Source organism: Neovison vison, chromosome 3, assembly GCF_020171115.1.
Source record: "Neovison vison isolate M4711 chromosome 3, ASM_NN_V1, whole genome shotgun sequence".
Taxonomy (NCBI): domain Eukaryota; kingdom Metazoa; phylum Chordata; class Mammalia; order Carnivora; family Mustelidae; genus Neogale; species Neogale vison.
In genome coordinates this window covers 95,959,218-95,977,612 of record NC_058093.1, presented here as the reverse complement: position 1 = coordinate 95,977,612, position 18,395 = coordinate 95,959,218, and the positions used below count along the sequence as shown (strand labels likewise).

The 18,395-nt window shown below is 38.6% G+C and overlaps 1 protein-coding gene across 3 annotated transcripts in view; it reads right to left on the bottom strand.

Moving 5' to 3' along the window:
* ZRANB3 (zinc finger RANBP2-type containing 3) overlaps positions 1-18,395 on the bottom strand; it is a 326,079-nt gene that overhangs the window by 82,854 nt on the left and 224,830 nt on the right. For all 3 annotated transcript variants that reach the window (XM_044242580.1, XM_044242582.1, XM_044242581.1), the window contains exons 7-8: positions 3,514-3,685; positions 1,520-1,636 (exon numbers count right to left, since the gene is read on the bottom strand). In XM_044242580.1, coding sequence (XP_044098515.1) covers positions 1,520-1,636; positions 3,514-3,685 — 289 coding nt within the window. The remainder of the gene's footprint in view (positions 1-1,519; positions 1,637-3,513; positions 3,686-18,395) is intronic.

Sequence of the window (18,395 nt, the reverse complement as noted above, 5' to 3'; positions counted from 1 at the left end):
AAAAACACATGAAAATATGCTATCACTAGACATTAGGAGAAGGCAAATTAAAACGACAATGAAATACCAGTAAATACCGTGTAAAATTGCTAACACTAAGAAGACTGTCAATACCAAGTGCTGACAAAGATGCAGAACCACTGGGACACTCATATGTTGCTACTAGGAATGGACAATGATAACCTGAAAAACAATTTGGCAGCTTTTTATAAAATTTAACCTGTTTCTTCCATATGACCCAACATTCCCACTCCCAGTTATTTACTCAAAGGAAATGAAAATCTGTCCATACAAAGACCTGTACATGAATGATTCCTATAGTTACTCATAATGGCCCAAACTGGTAAGATGCCATTACCATTAACTGGTGGAGGGGAAAAAAATTGTTATATATCCAAAGACTGGAACATTATTCAGAAATAAAAATGAAGAAACTAACGACATATGCAAAACATGGATCAATATTCAAAAACTTTATGCTTTAAGCACAAGGCTATATACTCTGTGACTCCATTTTTGGAACATTCGGGAAAATGCAGAACTACAGTTGTAAAAATTAGATCTGTGACTGCTGAGGTGCAGAAGGCAGGGTGTGAGGGAGATAACTGCAAAGGTGCATCAGGGAAGTTTTGGGCAAATGGAAATATTCTTTATCTTGATTGTACTGGTGATTTACCCTATGTATTTGTCAAGCCTCATTAAGCTATGTATTTCAAAAGGACAAGTTTCACTGAATGTGAATTACACATCAACATACCTCACTTAAAAAAATTATCTTATATAAAAAATTTCAGAATTGGAAAAGAGTAACACTCATTAGCATGTCTAAGTTCTATCATGCTAGTAAAAACAAGAACGTGTGATGAATCTACTTTATATGCACACTGAGATTTAAAAACTCTAACACCTCTAATTTGCACTTTTAGATAGAATATGAGCACATCTATCTCTGTAGGGAACTAGAATCATAATACCAATTAAAAATGATTGACTTAAATAAAAACATTATTTGTAGCAATTATGTATCAAAAACCACAGAAAAATCTGATGACAAAGATGAATATACGTATGTCCTTTAAATGAGAACATGTAAAGCATATTATATTCCCTCATCAAAGTGTACCAATATATGGACAGATATAATGGTGTCCATTATAACATTGTTTACTTTGAATATGCCTGAGTTTTCCATATCAGATTGAAAAAATTAAATGGATGAGGTGCCTCGGTGGCTCAGTGGGTTAAAGGCTCTGCCTTCAGCTCAGGTCTTGATCCTGGGGTCCTGGGATCGAGCCCCGCATTGGGTTCTCTCCTCGGAAGGGAGCCTGCTTCACCCTCTCTCTCTGCCTGCCTCTCTGCCTACTTGTGATCTCTGTCAAATAAATAAATAAATAAAAAGTCTTACAAAAATTAAATGGCAAAGACATGTTACAGTACGCAAATAAGCTGCTTAAATAAAAGCATTAAAATACATTAAATAATTTTTATCAAGAGAAACACATGTCTCAGCAATAAGTACCTTGGCAATAGCAGTTTGTTTAAACATGCGAGTAATCAACCCCATGACAGTCTCAGTAGCACCTGAATTTGGAGCTCTCATTAATTTTTCCCACTCTTCAAAGCTGGCATTCAATTCCTATGTGGGAGAAAATAACAATGCTTAGAAATATGGCATAAAGGACAGAAGAACAGGGGCCGTGGGTGGCTTAGTCCATTAAGCATCTGACTCTTGATTTTGGCTCAGGTCATGATCTCAGGGTTATGAGATCCAGCTCCAACTTGGGGTCGGCACTCAGGAGGAAGTCTGCTTGGGATTCTTTGCCCCTCCTTTTCCCTTCCCCTCTGATCCTCCCCCACTTTGTGCTCTTTCTTTCTCTCAACTAACTAACTAAATAAAATCTTAAAAAAAAAAGAACAATTAATGCAATAATGAATTTTGTCCTTTTTTTTTTCTTTGTAAAGATATGAGAACAAATTCCCAAAGATATCAATGTATTCACTTAAAAACATCAATATGGAGAAAGGTGAGTCACATGTTCACACCAAAGGCAGAAACCAATGAAAAGCTGTGGGTGAAAGCCAAGCTCTTTGCTAACATCATAAATCAAGCAATTAGAGCTTTTTCTTAAGGTAAAACATTTTGAAAAGTAAAAATAAAAGTTTATATACATAAAAAAGGAAACAGTGAAAATGTATATGGTAGCAAAGTATTTTCATAACAAGATACGCTTTCATGTAAATATGCATGGAGCACTAAGTGTTATACACAAACAATGAACCATGAAACACTACATCAAAAACTAATGATGTACTGTATGGTGACTAATGACATAATAAAAAAAATTAGGGCGCCTGGGTGGCTCAGTGGGTTAAGCCGCTGCCTTCGGCTCAAGTCATGATCTCAGGGTCCAGGGATCGAGGCCCGCATGGGGCTCTCTGCTCAGCAGGGAGCCTGCTTCCTCCTCTCTCTCTCTGCCTGCCTCTCTGCCTGCTTGTGATCTCTCCCTGTCAAATAAATAAATAAAATCTTAAAAAAAAAAAATTATAAGGTTAAAAAAAAAGAAAGAAAATTGGGGTGCCTGGGTAGCTCAGTGGGTTAAAGTCTCTGCCTTTGGCTCGAGTCATGATCCTGGGGTCCTGGGATCACCCCGCATTGGGCTCCCTGCTGAGCCTGTTTCCTCCTCTCTCTCTCTCTGCCTGCCTGTGGTCTCTGTCAAATAAATAAATAATATCTTTAAAATAAACAAATAAATAAATAAATAAATAAGCATGAGGAATATCAGCTAAATAAAAATGTAATGTAATCATACACTGACTCTTTCACTTTTCTTCCTAATGCTAGAATGGTGGATAAAGAAAATCAGATTATTCCTATTTTATCGATAACATATTGCTCAATGGTTATAAAATGTCTACCTTAAACGTTCAAGATAAAACAATGCATTAATAAATAGTCTTTGTCAACAAAGTCCTGTCCAGATTTAAAGAAATTTCAGAAAATATATAAGCATGTACATGCTAAAAGTAAATGTAGATAAGGATTAGGTAAAATACAATTTGACTTTCTAATATATAGACCTTCACATTTTTCAATATGATTAGAGTTTTCAGATCTTCAAGAAGAAGGCTACATCCAAGTTATTCTAGAAGACAGCTCATACTTGAAAAAAAAAATCCTAGAGCAAGAAACATAACTTTGCTTCCTAATTATTGAGCTTTACACCCTATAGGTACTTAGAATTCTTAATACTAAATCTTCATTGCAGTTGAAGTACTTTTATTTTATATTGAGCAGAAGTATTTTTTTAAATCAATAGGATACTGAATCTTTTCACATTATTTGATGACTTAAAGTTAAAATTTTCATGTTCTCTTCTTGAAATGAAGTTGATATGTTCTATTAATTAATCCTATTTTAAGAAAACAGACTTTTCCTTCTATGAAATACGAATATGTACAATGTTTCATGAAAATGACTTAAAGTAAGACTTTGAATCAAATAAGCATTCTCACCTTGGCAGCTGCTGATGGAAGATCAAAGGGAATACGCTGTCTGACTTTGGGGGGCAGCTGGGTTAAAACATCAGTCTTCAATCTTCTGATCATTATGTTACTTAATAGCTGATGAAGTTCATTCAGATTTGATGCCCCTCTACAATCCCACTGAGGCCTTCTACCAAAAAATCTGTTAATATGAAGAAAAACTATATGTAGCAAAGCTGAACGTTAGGAATAGGAAAACAATTTATCCAGTGTTTTCCTTTTAATGACAAGGAGCCGTCACACTGTTTCTACTGTTACTTCTGAATGCAAATCAGTTTCCAAAAGCTCAGCCTGAGAAAGAGTAATGAGTAAGATTACACATTACTCTCAGTCATAGAAAATGTTAATTGTCTAAAATACTGTTCACGGTGAGTTAATGCAAGGCTAGAATGAACTGATAACTTTAAGTATGACTGGAATGTTAGGTGAGCTCAGAAATGGCAATGTGCTTAACAGATCTAGCCCCAACTAGGCACTAACTACCAAGACACCAACTAGTCTACACCATAGCCAAACTACCTAAAATGTCTGCCATATCCTCTAAGACGAGCTATCTCCCACTGAGCTGTTAAGCACAGCAGATTCATCACTTGGTGATCACTTGGCCTTTGAAAACAATGGACAGAGAGTAGGAAGATATGGTCCATATATACAATGGAGTATTACTCAGCCATCAGAAAGGATGGATACCCAACTGTTTGTATCAACATGGATGGGACTCAAGGAGATTATGTTCAGTGAAATAAGTCAAGCAGAGAAAGTCAATTATCATATAGTTTCACTTACTTGTGGAACATGTAAGGAATAGCATGGAGGACATTAGGAGAAGGAAAGGAAAGGTGAATTGGGGGATATCAGAGGGGGAGGCAAACCATGAAAGACTGTGGACTCTGAGACAGAAACTGGGTTTTAGAGGTGAAGGGGTGAGGGGATGGGTGAGCCTGGTGGTGGGTATTAAGGAGGACACGTATTGCATGGAGCACGGAGTGTTATATGTAAACAATGTATCTTGGAACACTGAAAAAATAAAATTAAATTAAAAAAAAGAATTAAGGGGCACCTGGGTGGCTCAGTGGGTTAAATCCTCTGCCTTTGGCTCAGGTCATGATCCCAGGGTCCTGGGATTGAGCCCCGCATGTGGCTCTCTGCTCAGTGGGGAGTCTGCTACCCTTCCTCTCTCTCTGCCTGCCTCTCTGCTTATTTGTGATCTCTGTCTGTCAAATAAATAAATAATATCTTTAAAATAAATAAATAATTAAAAAAGGAATTAAAGAAAAAAAAAAGGACAGAAACCCACTATGTAAGAGAGAATGGGAAAGAAAACATGGTAAAAAATTTCAACAGATGTTTAGAAGTCAATGCTGACAGATAAGTGGTGACTGATTTGGCAAAAGAAAAGAAGCCATAATGTAAAATGCTTGCAAAAGTGAACACGTCCCAATCTAGAAGATTGGGAATTGGAAGCAGCAAGCACTGAGAGCAGGTATAAAGACAAGGGTTGGAATCTAATGGGTCTATTGAACTTAGGCATCAAGATAGCTGGCCTCCTAACATCCCCCTATCATTGTGACAACCGAAAAACTACCCACAAAATTCCAAGTCATCTTCTAGGGGCCCGTATGATTAAAGAGCAGTGATAGAAGACAATTAAGAACAGAAAAACTCCTCGTAGGTTGTAACATGATTACTGATATTAATAAATAAACTATCCATTTTAATGGAATTTGTGTGGTATTTTAGCATAACAGTGTCAATTTGAGATATTTGAAACTTGCTAGCAATTTTTTAAATTAAACATATTTGATAACAAATACACAAGAATAGTACAGACAACATTAAAAACATGCACTTAGGGGAGGCTGGGTGGCTCAGTCAGTTAAGGGTCTGCTTTCAGCTCAGTTCATGATTCTAGGACTCTAGGACTGACCCACACGTTACGTTTCCTGCTCAGTGAGGAGTCTGCTTCTCTCTCACCCTCTTTCTCTCTCTCCTCTTTTCCTTCAGCTTGTTCTCTCTCTCTGTCAGTCTCAAATAAATTTAAAAAAATTAAGTAAATAAATAAAATCTTTAAGAAAAACCATGCACTTGCATGTAGAATTAATGAGAAAAGTTGAGTGAATAGATGATAAAATGATAGCTACTGCTCGGTTGTGATAAAAAATTATTTCTTGTTTAAAAAAAGCTAAGTGGTGGCATTGTAAAAAAAGATTTACTAGATTTATTTATATTTGCCATAAATTATATTACTTCAGTTGATTTCCTTTAATGTTTTATGTCTCCATATTAATATTAAAAATTCACACAGTAATAAAAATGGAAAAATAACTTGCCAATACCCAATTATGTCACCATTTTGTCCATTCACAATCATATATGTAGGTTCATTTTGACCTTCTGGTAAAAAAAAATTCTAGTGTTCAGAACTACCAATGATGGGAAAAAGAGTTTGAATCTTTAGGTTTTTTGCAAATGAAATGTTTACAATTAAAATGAATTATTTCACTTATTCTCCACCTATGCAATATATTCTATAGGACTACAACATGCTAGGTGGAAGTCTTCTGACACAATTGCTCCCCACTGGCATGGACAGCACACAGATGTCTTCAAACAAGCCAACCACACAGGCTGCACTTGCCTCCTTCAGAACACCAATATTTGTGTTCTGAAAGGGCATGTCTGTTTAGAAGTCAAAAGCAATCTAATTTCAGATGCCACTGTACTTGTAACAGGCTTGTGATAAAAAGGTTATTTCACTTCTTACCCAGGAGAGGATGAACTACTGAGAGAAGCTTTTGTAGCCAGTTACCTCCTGGATGCTTTATCACTAATTGATTGCAAGCCCTATGCTTGGTATGAGCCATGGTTTAGAGAAATCCTTTCTCCCAACACCCTTCTCCTTAGGCCGGAGTCAGACTGCAGGTTGCAATGACTTTTCTAAAGAGCACTGGCAGGGGACACCTGGGTGGCCTCAGTTGGTTGGGCAGCTTGGGTCATGATCCCAAGGTCCTGGGATCACACATTGGGCCCTTGCTCAGTAGGGAGCCTGGTTTTCCCTCTGCCTGCCACTCCTCCTGCTTCTGCGCCCTCTCTCTCAAATAAATAAAATCTTAAAAATTAAAAAAAAAAAAAAACCACACCAAAACCTACTACTGACAGGATGGTATGCTGAACCTCCTACTTCAAGTTTGGGGTACAAAAGGGAAATGAGATGGGGAAGAAGGCTGAAAGAAATGCCACCTATAAATGTCTGGTCTTCTCCTGCTAAATTTGATGGTAACTATACATATTTTTGGAGCAGCCTATTCTTTTATTTAAGCAGCTTTATTGAGATGTAATTCATAATGCCATATATAATTCATCCATTTAAAGTATATAACTCAATGGTTTCTCATATACTCTCAGATATGTGCAACCATCACCACAATCTATGTTAGAACATTTTCAACATCTCAGGAAGGAATCCCATAATCTTTAGCTATCACTCCCTTAATCACTGTCCTGCCTCCCAGTCCCAAGCAACCATTAATCTATTTCCTCTCCCAAAAGATTTCCCTAAACTTCCAAATATACAGACTCATATAGTAGATACTCTTTTGTGATTACCTCCTTCCATTTTTCTTCTTTCAGTGTTTTCAAGGTTCATCCATGCTGTAGCATGTATTCATTCTTTTTTAAGGCCAAATAATACTCCATTGTATGGAGAATTCACTATTATTTATCCATTTACCTGTTGATAGACATTTTGGTTGTTTCCAACTTTTGGCTTTTATAAAAACATTCTGAAAACATTCATGAACAAGTATTTGTTTGGACATATATTTTTTCATTTCTTTTGGGTATACACCTACGTACTGAATAGCTGAATTATATGGTAATACTATGTTTAATTATTTGAGGAAGGGCGCCTGAGTGGTTCAGTTGTTATGTGTCTGCCTTTGGCTCAGGTCATGTTCCCAGGATCCTGGGATTGAGCCCTTCCTGCTGAGCAGGAAGCCTGCTTCTCCCTCTCCTCTTGCTTGTATTCCCTCTCTCGCTGTCGCTGTCAAATAAATAAATAAAATCTTTAAAAAAAATTATTTGAGGAAGTGCCAGATTGTTTTCCAAAGCAGCTTTACCAATTTACATTCCCACCAGCAGAATTCAAGGATTTCAGTTTTGCCAAAGCCTCACCAACACTTGTTATTTGACTTTTTGCTTCTAGCCATACTGTTTGATTTACATTTTTCTGATGATTAATGATGACAAACATTCTTTTCATGTGCTTGTCGGCCATTTGCATACTTTTTTTGGAGAAATGTCTACACAAATCCTTTGCCCATTTTTGAATTGGATTGTTTATCTTTTTATTATTGAATTGTATGAGTTCTTTACACATTCTACACCTGAGTCACTTATCAAATATATGCTTTGCCTATATCTTCTACCATTCTGTGGGTTGTCTTCATTTTCTCTGGTTGGGTTGTGTCCTTTGAAGTATAGAAGTTATTAGTTTTCATAAGGTTCAATTTGTCTAGTTGGTATTTTGTTGCTTGTGGTTTCAATGTCATATTTAAGAATTTCTTGTCAAAACCAAGGAATAAATTTACCTCTATACTTTCTTCTAATAGTTTTATAGTTTGTTTTTACAGAACCATTTTAAGTTGATTTTTGTATACAGGGTGAGTTCAAAGTCCAATTTCATTCTTTTGTATATGGCTATCCCAGCACCATTTATTGAAAAGACTATTCTTTCCCCCATTCAAAGGTCTTAGTCTCGTCTTTAAAAATCAATGAACTGTAAATGTATGAGTTTATTTCTGATTCTCTTGTTGATCTAGATATTTATCCTTGTAACAATGTCTTGATTACATTGTTGTGATTACCCTTCTAATCAGCAGAGATACTGATAGACTCTTGAGTCTATGGACAAGTTTAAGGAGTATAGCCATCTTAACAGTACTGGGTCTTTTTGATACATTAACACGAGATGTTTAATTTAGATCTTCTTAAATTTCTTTCAACGTTTTGTAGCTTTCAGAATATTAGTTTTACACATCTTTTGTATTCCTAAGTATTTTATTCTTTTTGATGCTATTGTCAACAGAATTAATGTAATTTCTGGATTGTTCACTGCAAGTGTATAGAAATACAAGTAATTTTTATACAATGATATTATATCCTGCAAAAACGCAGAAATCATTTATTAGTTCTAACGGTTTTTTAGTGGAGTTCTTAGGATTTTCTATATACAAGATCAAGGCATCTGAAAATATAGACATAGCTTATTAATATATGCTCTTTTATTATCTGTTTCTATTAATTCTTTTGTTTGCTTATTCATTTCAGATGTTAAGTCCTAATATTATTTAACTTGATTTAAATACTATTAGAAGTAGACCCTAACAGCATGTGATTTCATGTTGGCAAGAGTGATGCATGTGGTTAAAAAAAAAAAAAAAAGCTAACCAATCTTCCCCTACTAGGATCTGTCTACCATCTACTTTCATTGTAGCCATATGAACTTACTTTTGACTAGAAGGCTGTCTATAGCATTAAGCTGCTGTTTTTCAAATTTTAAAACTATATTTTTAAATAATGACAGAGAATTTTTCTAATTAATGTTAAGACACCAAATTACAGAACCAAGAAGTTCAGGGACATCTAGCAGGATAAATGCCCCAAACAACATACCTAGGCATGTTGTATCCAAACTTCAGAAAATTACAGATAAAAATCTTGGAAGTCAAAGGAAAAAAAATATTATGCCTATATAGGAGCAAAAGTAAGAATTACATACAGCTTCATCTCAGGAGCCATTAAAACAAGAGAGTGAAGAGAAATATTTAAAGTGTTGAAAGTAAAAACTTACCAATCTCAAATTCTGTACTCTGTGAAATTAGGTTTTTTTTTTTTCTTTTTCTTTTCTCTTCTTTTGTCAGAGAGAGACAGAGAAGCAGGTTCGCTGTACAAGGAGTCTGATGCAACACTGGATCCCAGGACCCTGAGATCATGACCTGAGCCTAAGGCAGACGCTTAACTGACTGAGCCACCGAGTCATCCCTCTGTGAAATTAGCTTTCAAAAGTCAAGGGGAAATAAAGACTTCTCAAACAAAAATTAAAGAAATTTTTTGCTAAGAGACTGGCTTTGCAAGGAATACTAAAAGAAGTTCTTTAGAGAGAAGGAATATGATATAGACTAGAAAATCAGTTGTATATAAGAAGAGAAGAACACTAGAGAACAAGTGAAGGTAAAATAAAAACTTTTTTCTTGTTCTGAATTATCTAACAAGTAACAATTTGCTCAAAATAATAATAGCAACAATGTATTCCATTACATTCTTTCTATCTATGCTTATACATAAGTAAAATGAATAAATAAAATGAATGACAGCAATGACACAAGGGATTGCAGGAGGAATCAGGATTATTTTGATAGTATAAAGTACCAGCACTACCACTGAAAATAGTATAGTGTTATTGACCATGGTATGGCGATGACATTTGAGATACAATACCAAAGGTGCACTCTTCAACAGATGAATGGATAAAGAAGATGTGGTCCATATATACAATGGAATATTACACAGCCATCAGAAATGATGAATACCTACCATTTGCATGGATGGAATTCAATGATGGATGGAATTAGAGGGGATTATGTTTAGTGAAATAAGTAAAGCAGAGAAAGACAGTATCATATGGTTTCACTCATATGTAGAATATAAGGAATAGCACACAGGACTATAAGGGAGGGAAAACTAAATGGGAAGAAATCAGAGAGGAAGGCAAACCATGAGACTCTGGAGTCCAGGAAACAAACTGATGGTTACAGAAGGGAAGGGGGTGGGGGGATGGGATAACCAGGTGATGGATATTAAGGAGGGCACATGTTGTGATGAGCACTGGGTGTTATACATAACTAATGAATCACTGAACACTACATCAAAAAATACAACCTTGATGTTAAAAAATAAATAAAATAAAAATTGCTGATCATTTTTAAAAAAGAAAAAAAGAAGTACAACATGAACTTGAGAATAAAAAAGAAATAATTGATGACTGGGACTTCATTAAAATAAAAACATTCTGCTCTATGAAAGACAATATCGAGAGAATGAAAAGATAAGCCACACTCTGGGCAAAATATGGGAGACAAACCATAAGAGACTCTTAATCTCAGGAAATAAACTGAGGGTTGCTGGGAGTGAAGGGGAAAGGACAGGGTGGCTGGGTTATGGACATTGGGGAGGGTATGTGCTAAGGTGAGTGCTGTGAATTGTGTAAGACTAATGATTCACAGACCTGTACCCCCAAAGCAAATAATACACTTTATGTTAATTAAAAAAAAATGTATCTATGAAGGACCATTTTCCAAAATATAAAAAGATGCATAAAACAATAAAAAAAGAACAACCTGATTTTTAAATGGCAAAAGAGGAGATATAAATAGGCATCTCATCTAAGAAGATAGAGATTCCAAGAAAGCATATGAAATGATATACAATATCATAAATCATTAGGGAATTGCAACATAAAACAATGAGATACCCATATATACCTATTAGAATGGCAAAGTCTTTTTTTTTTTTTTATATATTTTTTTTAATTTATTTTTTTTTCCAATTTATTTATTTTCAGAAAAACAGTATTCATTATTTTTTCACCACACCCAGTGCTCCATGCAAGCTGTGCCCTCTATAATACCCACCACCTGGTACCCCAACCTCCCACCCCCCCGCCACTTCAAACCCCCCAGATTGTTTTTCAGAGTCCATAGTCTCTCATGGTTCACCTCCCCTTCCAATTTACCCAAAAGCACATACCCTCCCCAATGTCCATAACCCTACCCCCCTTCTCCCAACCCCCTCCCCCCAGCAACCCACAGTTTGTTTCGTGAGATTAAGAGTCACTTATGGTTTGTCTCCCTCCCTATCCCATCTTGTTTCATGGATTCTTCTCCTACCCACTTAAGCCCCCATGTTGCATCACCACTCCCTCATATCAGGGAGATCATATGATAGTTGTCTTTCTCCGCTTGACTTATTTCGCTAAGCATGATACGCTCTAGTTCCATCCATGTTGTCGCAAATGGCAAGATTTCGTTTCTTTTGATGGCTGCATAGTATTCCATTGTGTATATATACCACATCTTCTTGATCCATTCATCTGTTGATGGACATCTAGGTTCTTTCCATAGTTTGGCTATTGTGGACATTGCTGCTATAAACATTCGGGTGCACGTGCCCCTTTGGATCACTACGTTTGTATCTTTAGGGTAAATTCCCAGTAGTGCAATTGCTGGGTCATAGGGCAGTTCTATTTTCAACATTTTGAGGAACCTCCATGCTGTTTTCCAGAGTGGTTGCACCAGCTTGCATTCCCACCAACAGCGTAGGAGGGTTCCCCTTTCTCCGCATCCTCGCCAGCATCTGTCATTTCCTGACTTGTTGATTTTAGCCATTCTGACTGGTGTGAGGTGATATCTCATTGTGGTTTTGATTTGTATTTCCCTGATGCCGAGTGATATGGAGCACTTTTTCATGTGTCTGTTGGCCATCTGGATGTCTTCTTTGCAGAAACATCTGTTCATGTCCTCTGCCCAGAATGGCAAAGTCTTAAGCACTAACAATACCAAATGCTAACAAGGATGTGGAACAAGAAAAAATCTCATTTATTATTAGGGGAAATGTAAAATGGTAAAGTCACTTTGGAAGACTATTTGGCAGTTTTTTACAAAACTAAATATAATCTTATACACACAGCAGTCATGCTCCTTGGTATTTACAGAAAGGATTTGAGAAATTATGTCTAAACATAAAAACTGCACATGAATGCTTATAGTCAAACTGCCAAAATCTGGAAGGAACCAAGATACTTCAGTACATCCCAGCAATGGAATATTATCAGGCACTAAACAAGAATGAGCTATCAAACCATGAAAAGACATGGAGGAAACTTAAATGCATATTACTAAGTCAAAGAAGCCAATCTGAAAAAACTGTATACTATGTGATTCCAACTACTAAATAATCTCAAAAAGGCAAAACTATGGAAACAATGAAAAGATAAATGGTTGCCAGAAATTACAGAGGAAGGAGGGATGAACAGGCAAAGCAAAGAAAAATTTTAAGGTAATAGAACTATTCCATATGATACTACAATAGTAGATACATGCTTTATGCCTTTGTCAATACCCACAGAATCTATAATATCAAGAGTGAACCAAAATGTAAATGGACACAGAATGTAAATGGACACAAAGTAATAATGATGTGCCAGTGCAGGTTCACGGACTATAACAAATGTACCAATGTGGTGCAGAATTTCATAGAAAGAGAGGTTTTACATTTGTGAGGACAGAGGTATGTGGAAACTTCCTGTACTTTCCACTCATTTTGCTGTGAACCCACATGTGCTCTTAAAAAATAGTTTATTAATTAAAACTAAAGTGGTGGGGGTGGGTTGTATATATCCACCTCTGCCCTCCATATTCCTCAATTTCTATTACCAAAAGCCCACTAAGTCTATGGATCTTCTTAGCCAAGAGTGCCCAAGATGTCAAATTGTTTAGAATCTTGAACTAAAGGCCTTTTAAGTGCACATGGACCAAGAATTTTCAAAGGCACAGGAGGATTTTAAAAATAAGAGAAATAGGGGCATGTGGGTGGCTCAGTCGGTTAAGCATCTGCCTTCAGCTCAGGTCATGATCCTGGGTTCTGGGGATCAAACCCCACTTTGGACTCCCTGCTCAGTGGGGAGGCTGCTTCTCTCCTCACCCTTTGCCCTTCCCTCACTCATGCTCTCTCTCTCAAATAAATTTAAAAAAAAAACTTAAAAAATATAAAAATAGTAGAAATAAAGCAAAAAAGCTCAAAACCTAAAAAAAAACCCCAAAGTATTAGCTCCAAATGTCAATACATCAATTCCAATGATAACAGTATAATCAAGTGCACTCTATGAAGTGATTCATTAAACCCTTACAACTCTGTAAGACAGGTAAAGTACGAGTATCACCTTTATTTTATGAAGGAAACAGAAGTATAGAAAGGTTGAAGAATTTGTCCAGGCTCTCAAAAATGGTGACAACAGCACTAGGATTCAAACTTGGAAGACAGAACCTAAAGTCCTACTTGAATAAAACCCATCTTGGGTATAATAATTTCATATTTAATATGGAACTTGGTATTATTTTGTTATGTCTGAGTTTATTTGTGTATGTGTGTTTTGGAAGGGAAAGTATATAAAAGTCAGGAGATTCCGAGACTAGGAAGCATTCCTGACTTTAGGTCTTGCCCTTTTCTTTCCTAATTCTCAATTTCCAAAATGTATTAAACAGGAAGCTCCTCTATTTCAGACAAATGATTGAATACAATGTAGGTTGTGCCAAATATGGACTATAAAGCAACTATTCATAAGAACCAAGCATGGGTTGGAGAAAATGGGAGATTTTTACAAATCATATTTCCAACATGGGATTAATATCCAAAATATATAAAGAACTCATACAACTTAACAACAAAACAACCCAGTTAAAAATGGGCAGAGGATCTAGGTAGACATTCTTCCAAAGAAGAAATACAGGTGACCAAAAGGCACATGAAATGATGTTCACCATCACTAATTAGTAGGGAAATGAAAATCAAAACCATGATGAGAGAGCATCTCATACCTTTGGTATGGCTATTATCAAAAAGATCAGAAATAGTAAGTGTTAAAGAGGATATAGAAAAAAGAGAACCCTCATACTCTGTTGGTGGGAATGTACATTGGTATAGCTACTATGGGATACAGTATGGAGGTTCCTCAAAAAATTAAGACTAGAACCACCATATTATCTATCTATTATACTTCTGGGTATTTATGCAAAAAATACAAATATGCGGATTCAAAAAGATACATATATATACATATATATAGTATATATATACTATGTATATATATATATGTATCTTTTTGAATCAGCATAGTATATATATATATATACTATGTATATATACATTGTGTGTGTATACACACACACACACTGCAGCATTATTCAAAGCAGCTAAAAAATGGATATGTCCACTGATGGAAGAATGGATAAAGATGTGGTATATACATATACACACAGACACACACAAACATACACACACAATGAAGTGCTACTCAGCCACAAAAAAAATATTATGAAATCTTGCTGCTTGTGACAACATGGATTGATCTTCAAGGTGAAACAAGTCACAAAGGGAAGGGCCGTGGTGGGTGGGAAAAATGGGTGAAGGGGATCAAGTGTATGGTGATGGATAGTAATTAGACTTTTAGTGGTGATCCTTGCATAAAGATGTCTAACATATTGCTCTACACTTGAAACTTATATAATGTTATACACCAATTTCAACTCAATTAAAAAAATTTATAAATATTTCCACATCTCTAAGTTGAGGAGAACAAGACATTTTTATTAATTAACCATTGGACACATATTTAGAGTGCCTTTTCAATATTTTCTATGGCTTATGCTTTGATTGCCTCTTCCTAGGACAACTTTGTATTATTTTCTACAATGAAATAAGATAATTCAGACTTGAATCAAGCATGGATGATCAAATTTTGCTTTTTATTTTTGTTACTTTCTAAAAGTTTCTTTCAGGTTTGTAACTTATCAGCATGTTGTATAAAATTACTTTTGAATTGTCAAATTTGAAAAATTTATCAAGTTTCTGTCATATATCAGCTCTATGAGTCAAAGAATTATTCACAGATTAATCCTTTGGCTCTGTACATCTCAACCTTGTTTCTCCATGATTCATATCCTTCCAGCACCAGGTACCAAGGACAAGTTCACAAAGCAGTACATTTGCCGTCTCTGTTCTAGAGTATTCCTGGAAGCTGTTCTCTCATTAAGGTGACTACCAAAATTCTAACTATACATGGAAATTACTGAGTGTTGGGCTGGCAGAAAGAAAGAGCAACTTAAGATGGCAAAAGTCCCTGCCACAAAACCTGAGCTCGGACAGGAGAACAAAGACCCAAGCAGGAATCTGAAAACCCTCCTGCCCCGGGCTCCCGTGGACCAATGGGACCCCAACGAGCAGGCGAAATATCCAAATAAAGGAAACTTGCCAAAAAGCCCCCTGAACTCCCCTGGAGGCCCCTTAAAAGCCCCCTTCTCCCTGCCTTGCACGTGACTTCCACCACTCTGCTTTCCAGAGTTGCGGAACCTCGCCCGAGGGTGCCTACCTTCTCCCGGTGCAACTTTCCTGGCTCCCCTTCTCCTGAGCCCTGAAACTTCGCTGGAGAGTGTTTTTAATAAATCTTGCCTTGCACCCACTTTGCCTGGTGTTGTGTTTATCTCGCTGGAAAAACTTTACATTTGGTGCCGAAACCGGGAAGGAGATTGAGCCCCCACCCCAGTGGGGAGGCTCCCTCCTTTCCTTAGCCTGACCCAGACTCGCCTTTCTGAACGCCATTTCTGAAGCCGTGGTGAGTTTCCCCTGATTCAACGCCTTCTTCCCGATAGCCCTGCCCTAATCACGGCCGCGTCAGGGCGGACCCCGCCAGTCACCAGGTGACCACCGTGACTCCGAGAGGCTGGGAGATGTCCTAACCTCTATGGCAGTCCACACAGTTTTTCCGCAACTCAGTGGTGGAAGAGGGGACGCCTTCCTCCAGCCCTTGGGTTGCCCGGCAACAAATCATGGGGATCTCCCAATCCAAATTCGACTCTAAAACACCCCTGGGGTGCCTGCTGGCCAATCTTAAAACCCTGGAACTGGACCAGGACCTGTGAAAACGACGTTACTGTACTGTTGCTTGGCCACAATACCGATTAGACAATCAGTCCCAATGGCCTCTGGAAGGCACGTTTAATTATCAGATTTTCATGGACCTAAATAACCTCGGCAGACACCAAGGCAGATGGGCCAAGGTCCCTTATGTTCAGGATTTCTGAACTGGCGCCCTTGACTCCTCCAACCTCCCCTCCCATCTCCACCCACACTAGAGCTCGAAAACCTCCCCTGAAAAAATCTTCCCCCTAAGGGAGATTGCTGGAGTTGAGGGAGTTGTTCGAGTTCATGCGCCCTTCTCTCTACAAGGCCTTTCCCAAATTGAGAAACATTTGGGTTCCTTTTCGAACAATCCTGATAACTATATCAAAGAATTCCAATGTCTGGCCCAAGCCTATGACCTTACCTGGCATGATTTACATGTGGTCCAGACCACCACCCTCACCACAGAGGAGAGGGAACACATCCAGGCTGCTGCCCAGAATCACACAGATCAGGTCCATTTCACTGATGCTGCCATGCCAGTTGGAGCCCAGGCGGTCCCAGCTGTAGAACCAGGTTGGGATTATCAGGATGGCCAAGATGGCCGCCAGCGCCACGACCGCATGGTCCAATGTCTCATAGCCGGCATGCGGGCAGCCTCTAATAAGGCCATTAATTACGACAAGATTAGGGATTGTCTAGGCCCCTGACGAAAACCCCACCATGTTTCTTAACCGATTGACTGAGAGGCTTTAACCCAGTACACTCGCTTGGACTGCCATGTTTCTTAACCGATTGACTGAGGCTTTAACCCAGTACACTCGCTTGGACCCCGCCTCTCCTGCAGGGGCCACGGTACTGGCTACTCATTTTATCTCTCAATTGGCACCGGATATACAGAGAAAGTTTAAAAAGGCTGAAGAGGGCCCTCAGACCCTCAGTTCTGACTGGGTGAAAATGGCATTTAAGGTCTTTAATTCCTGTGAGGAGGCAGCTGAGCTTAAACGATAAGCCAGACTCCAGCAAAAGGTTCAGTTGCAGACCCAAGCCTTGGTAGCAGCCCTGCGGCCGGCCGGCTCCAGGAGCCAACAGAGAGGGGCAACCAATCGCATCCCCCCTGCGGGGCCTGTTTCAAATGCGGGGCCGAGGGACATTGGGCTCCCCAGTGCCCCAATCCAAAGCCGCCAACTCAGCCTTGCCCTCAATGCCATTTAATGGGCCACTGGAAATCCAACTGCCCTAACCTCGGGGTATCTTCGGTGCCTCAACGTGGGGGAGCCCCCGAGACAGTAAGTCCAGCTTTTCAACTGCTTGGATTGGGGGATGACTGACGAAGCCCAGACTTGGCCACCCCTCTCACCCAGGCCGAGCCCAGGGTCACGCTCCAGGTAGCAGGTAAGTCCATCTCCTTTCTGCTGGACATGGGGGCTACCTACTCTGTTCTGCCTTCCTATTCGTGACTTACTCGAACCTCACCAATTACTGTTATGGGAATCGATGGGACCTCTTCCAATCCTAGGGTGTAGCCTGGATGGGTTCCCCTTCTCCCACTCATTCCTAGTGATTCCTTCCTGCCCGGTCTGTCTACTGGGGAGGGACATTCTCTAGAAACTGAGGGCAACTATCTGCCTCTCCCCTTCCTCCCCTCCCTCCACCTCCACCCGTCTCATCCTACACCTCTCCACTCCCTTGACCCCTGCTCCAGATGACCTACTCACTGTAGATCCTCGGTTGTGGGACACCTCGGAGCCCATCATCGCTTCCCACCTTACCCAGGTTAAAGTACAGCTTAAGGATAACTCCAAGTTTCCCTCTCGAGCTCAGTTTCCTATTTCCTTAGCCCACCGCCAGGGCCTGAAACCTATCATAAAACGGCTTAAACGTCAGGGACTCCTGATCCCCGTCAGTTCTCCCTGTAACACCCCTATCCTCCCAGAATGCAAGCCCTTAGGGGCTTATCAACTGGTACAAGACCTTAAACTTATCAATGAGGCCATGGTCCCCCTCCACCCAGTCGTTCCTAACCCCTACACCCTATTGTCTCGCGTTCCCCCAAACACCTCTCACTTTACAGTACTGGACCTAAAGGATACCTTTTTCACTGACCCCTTGCACCCTGA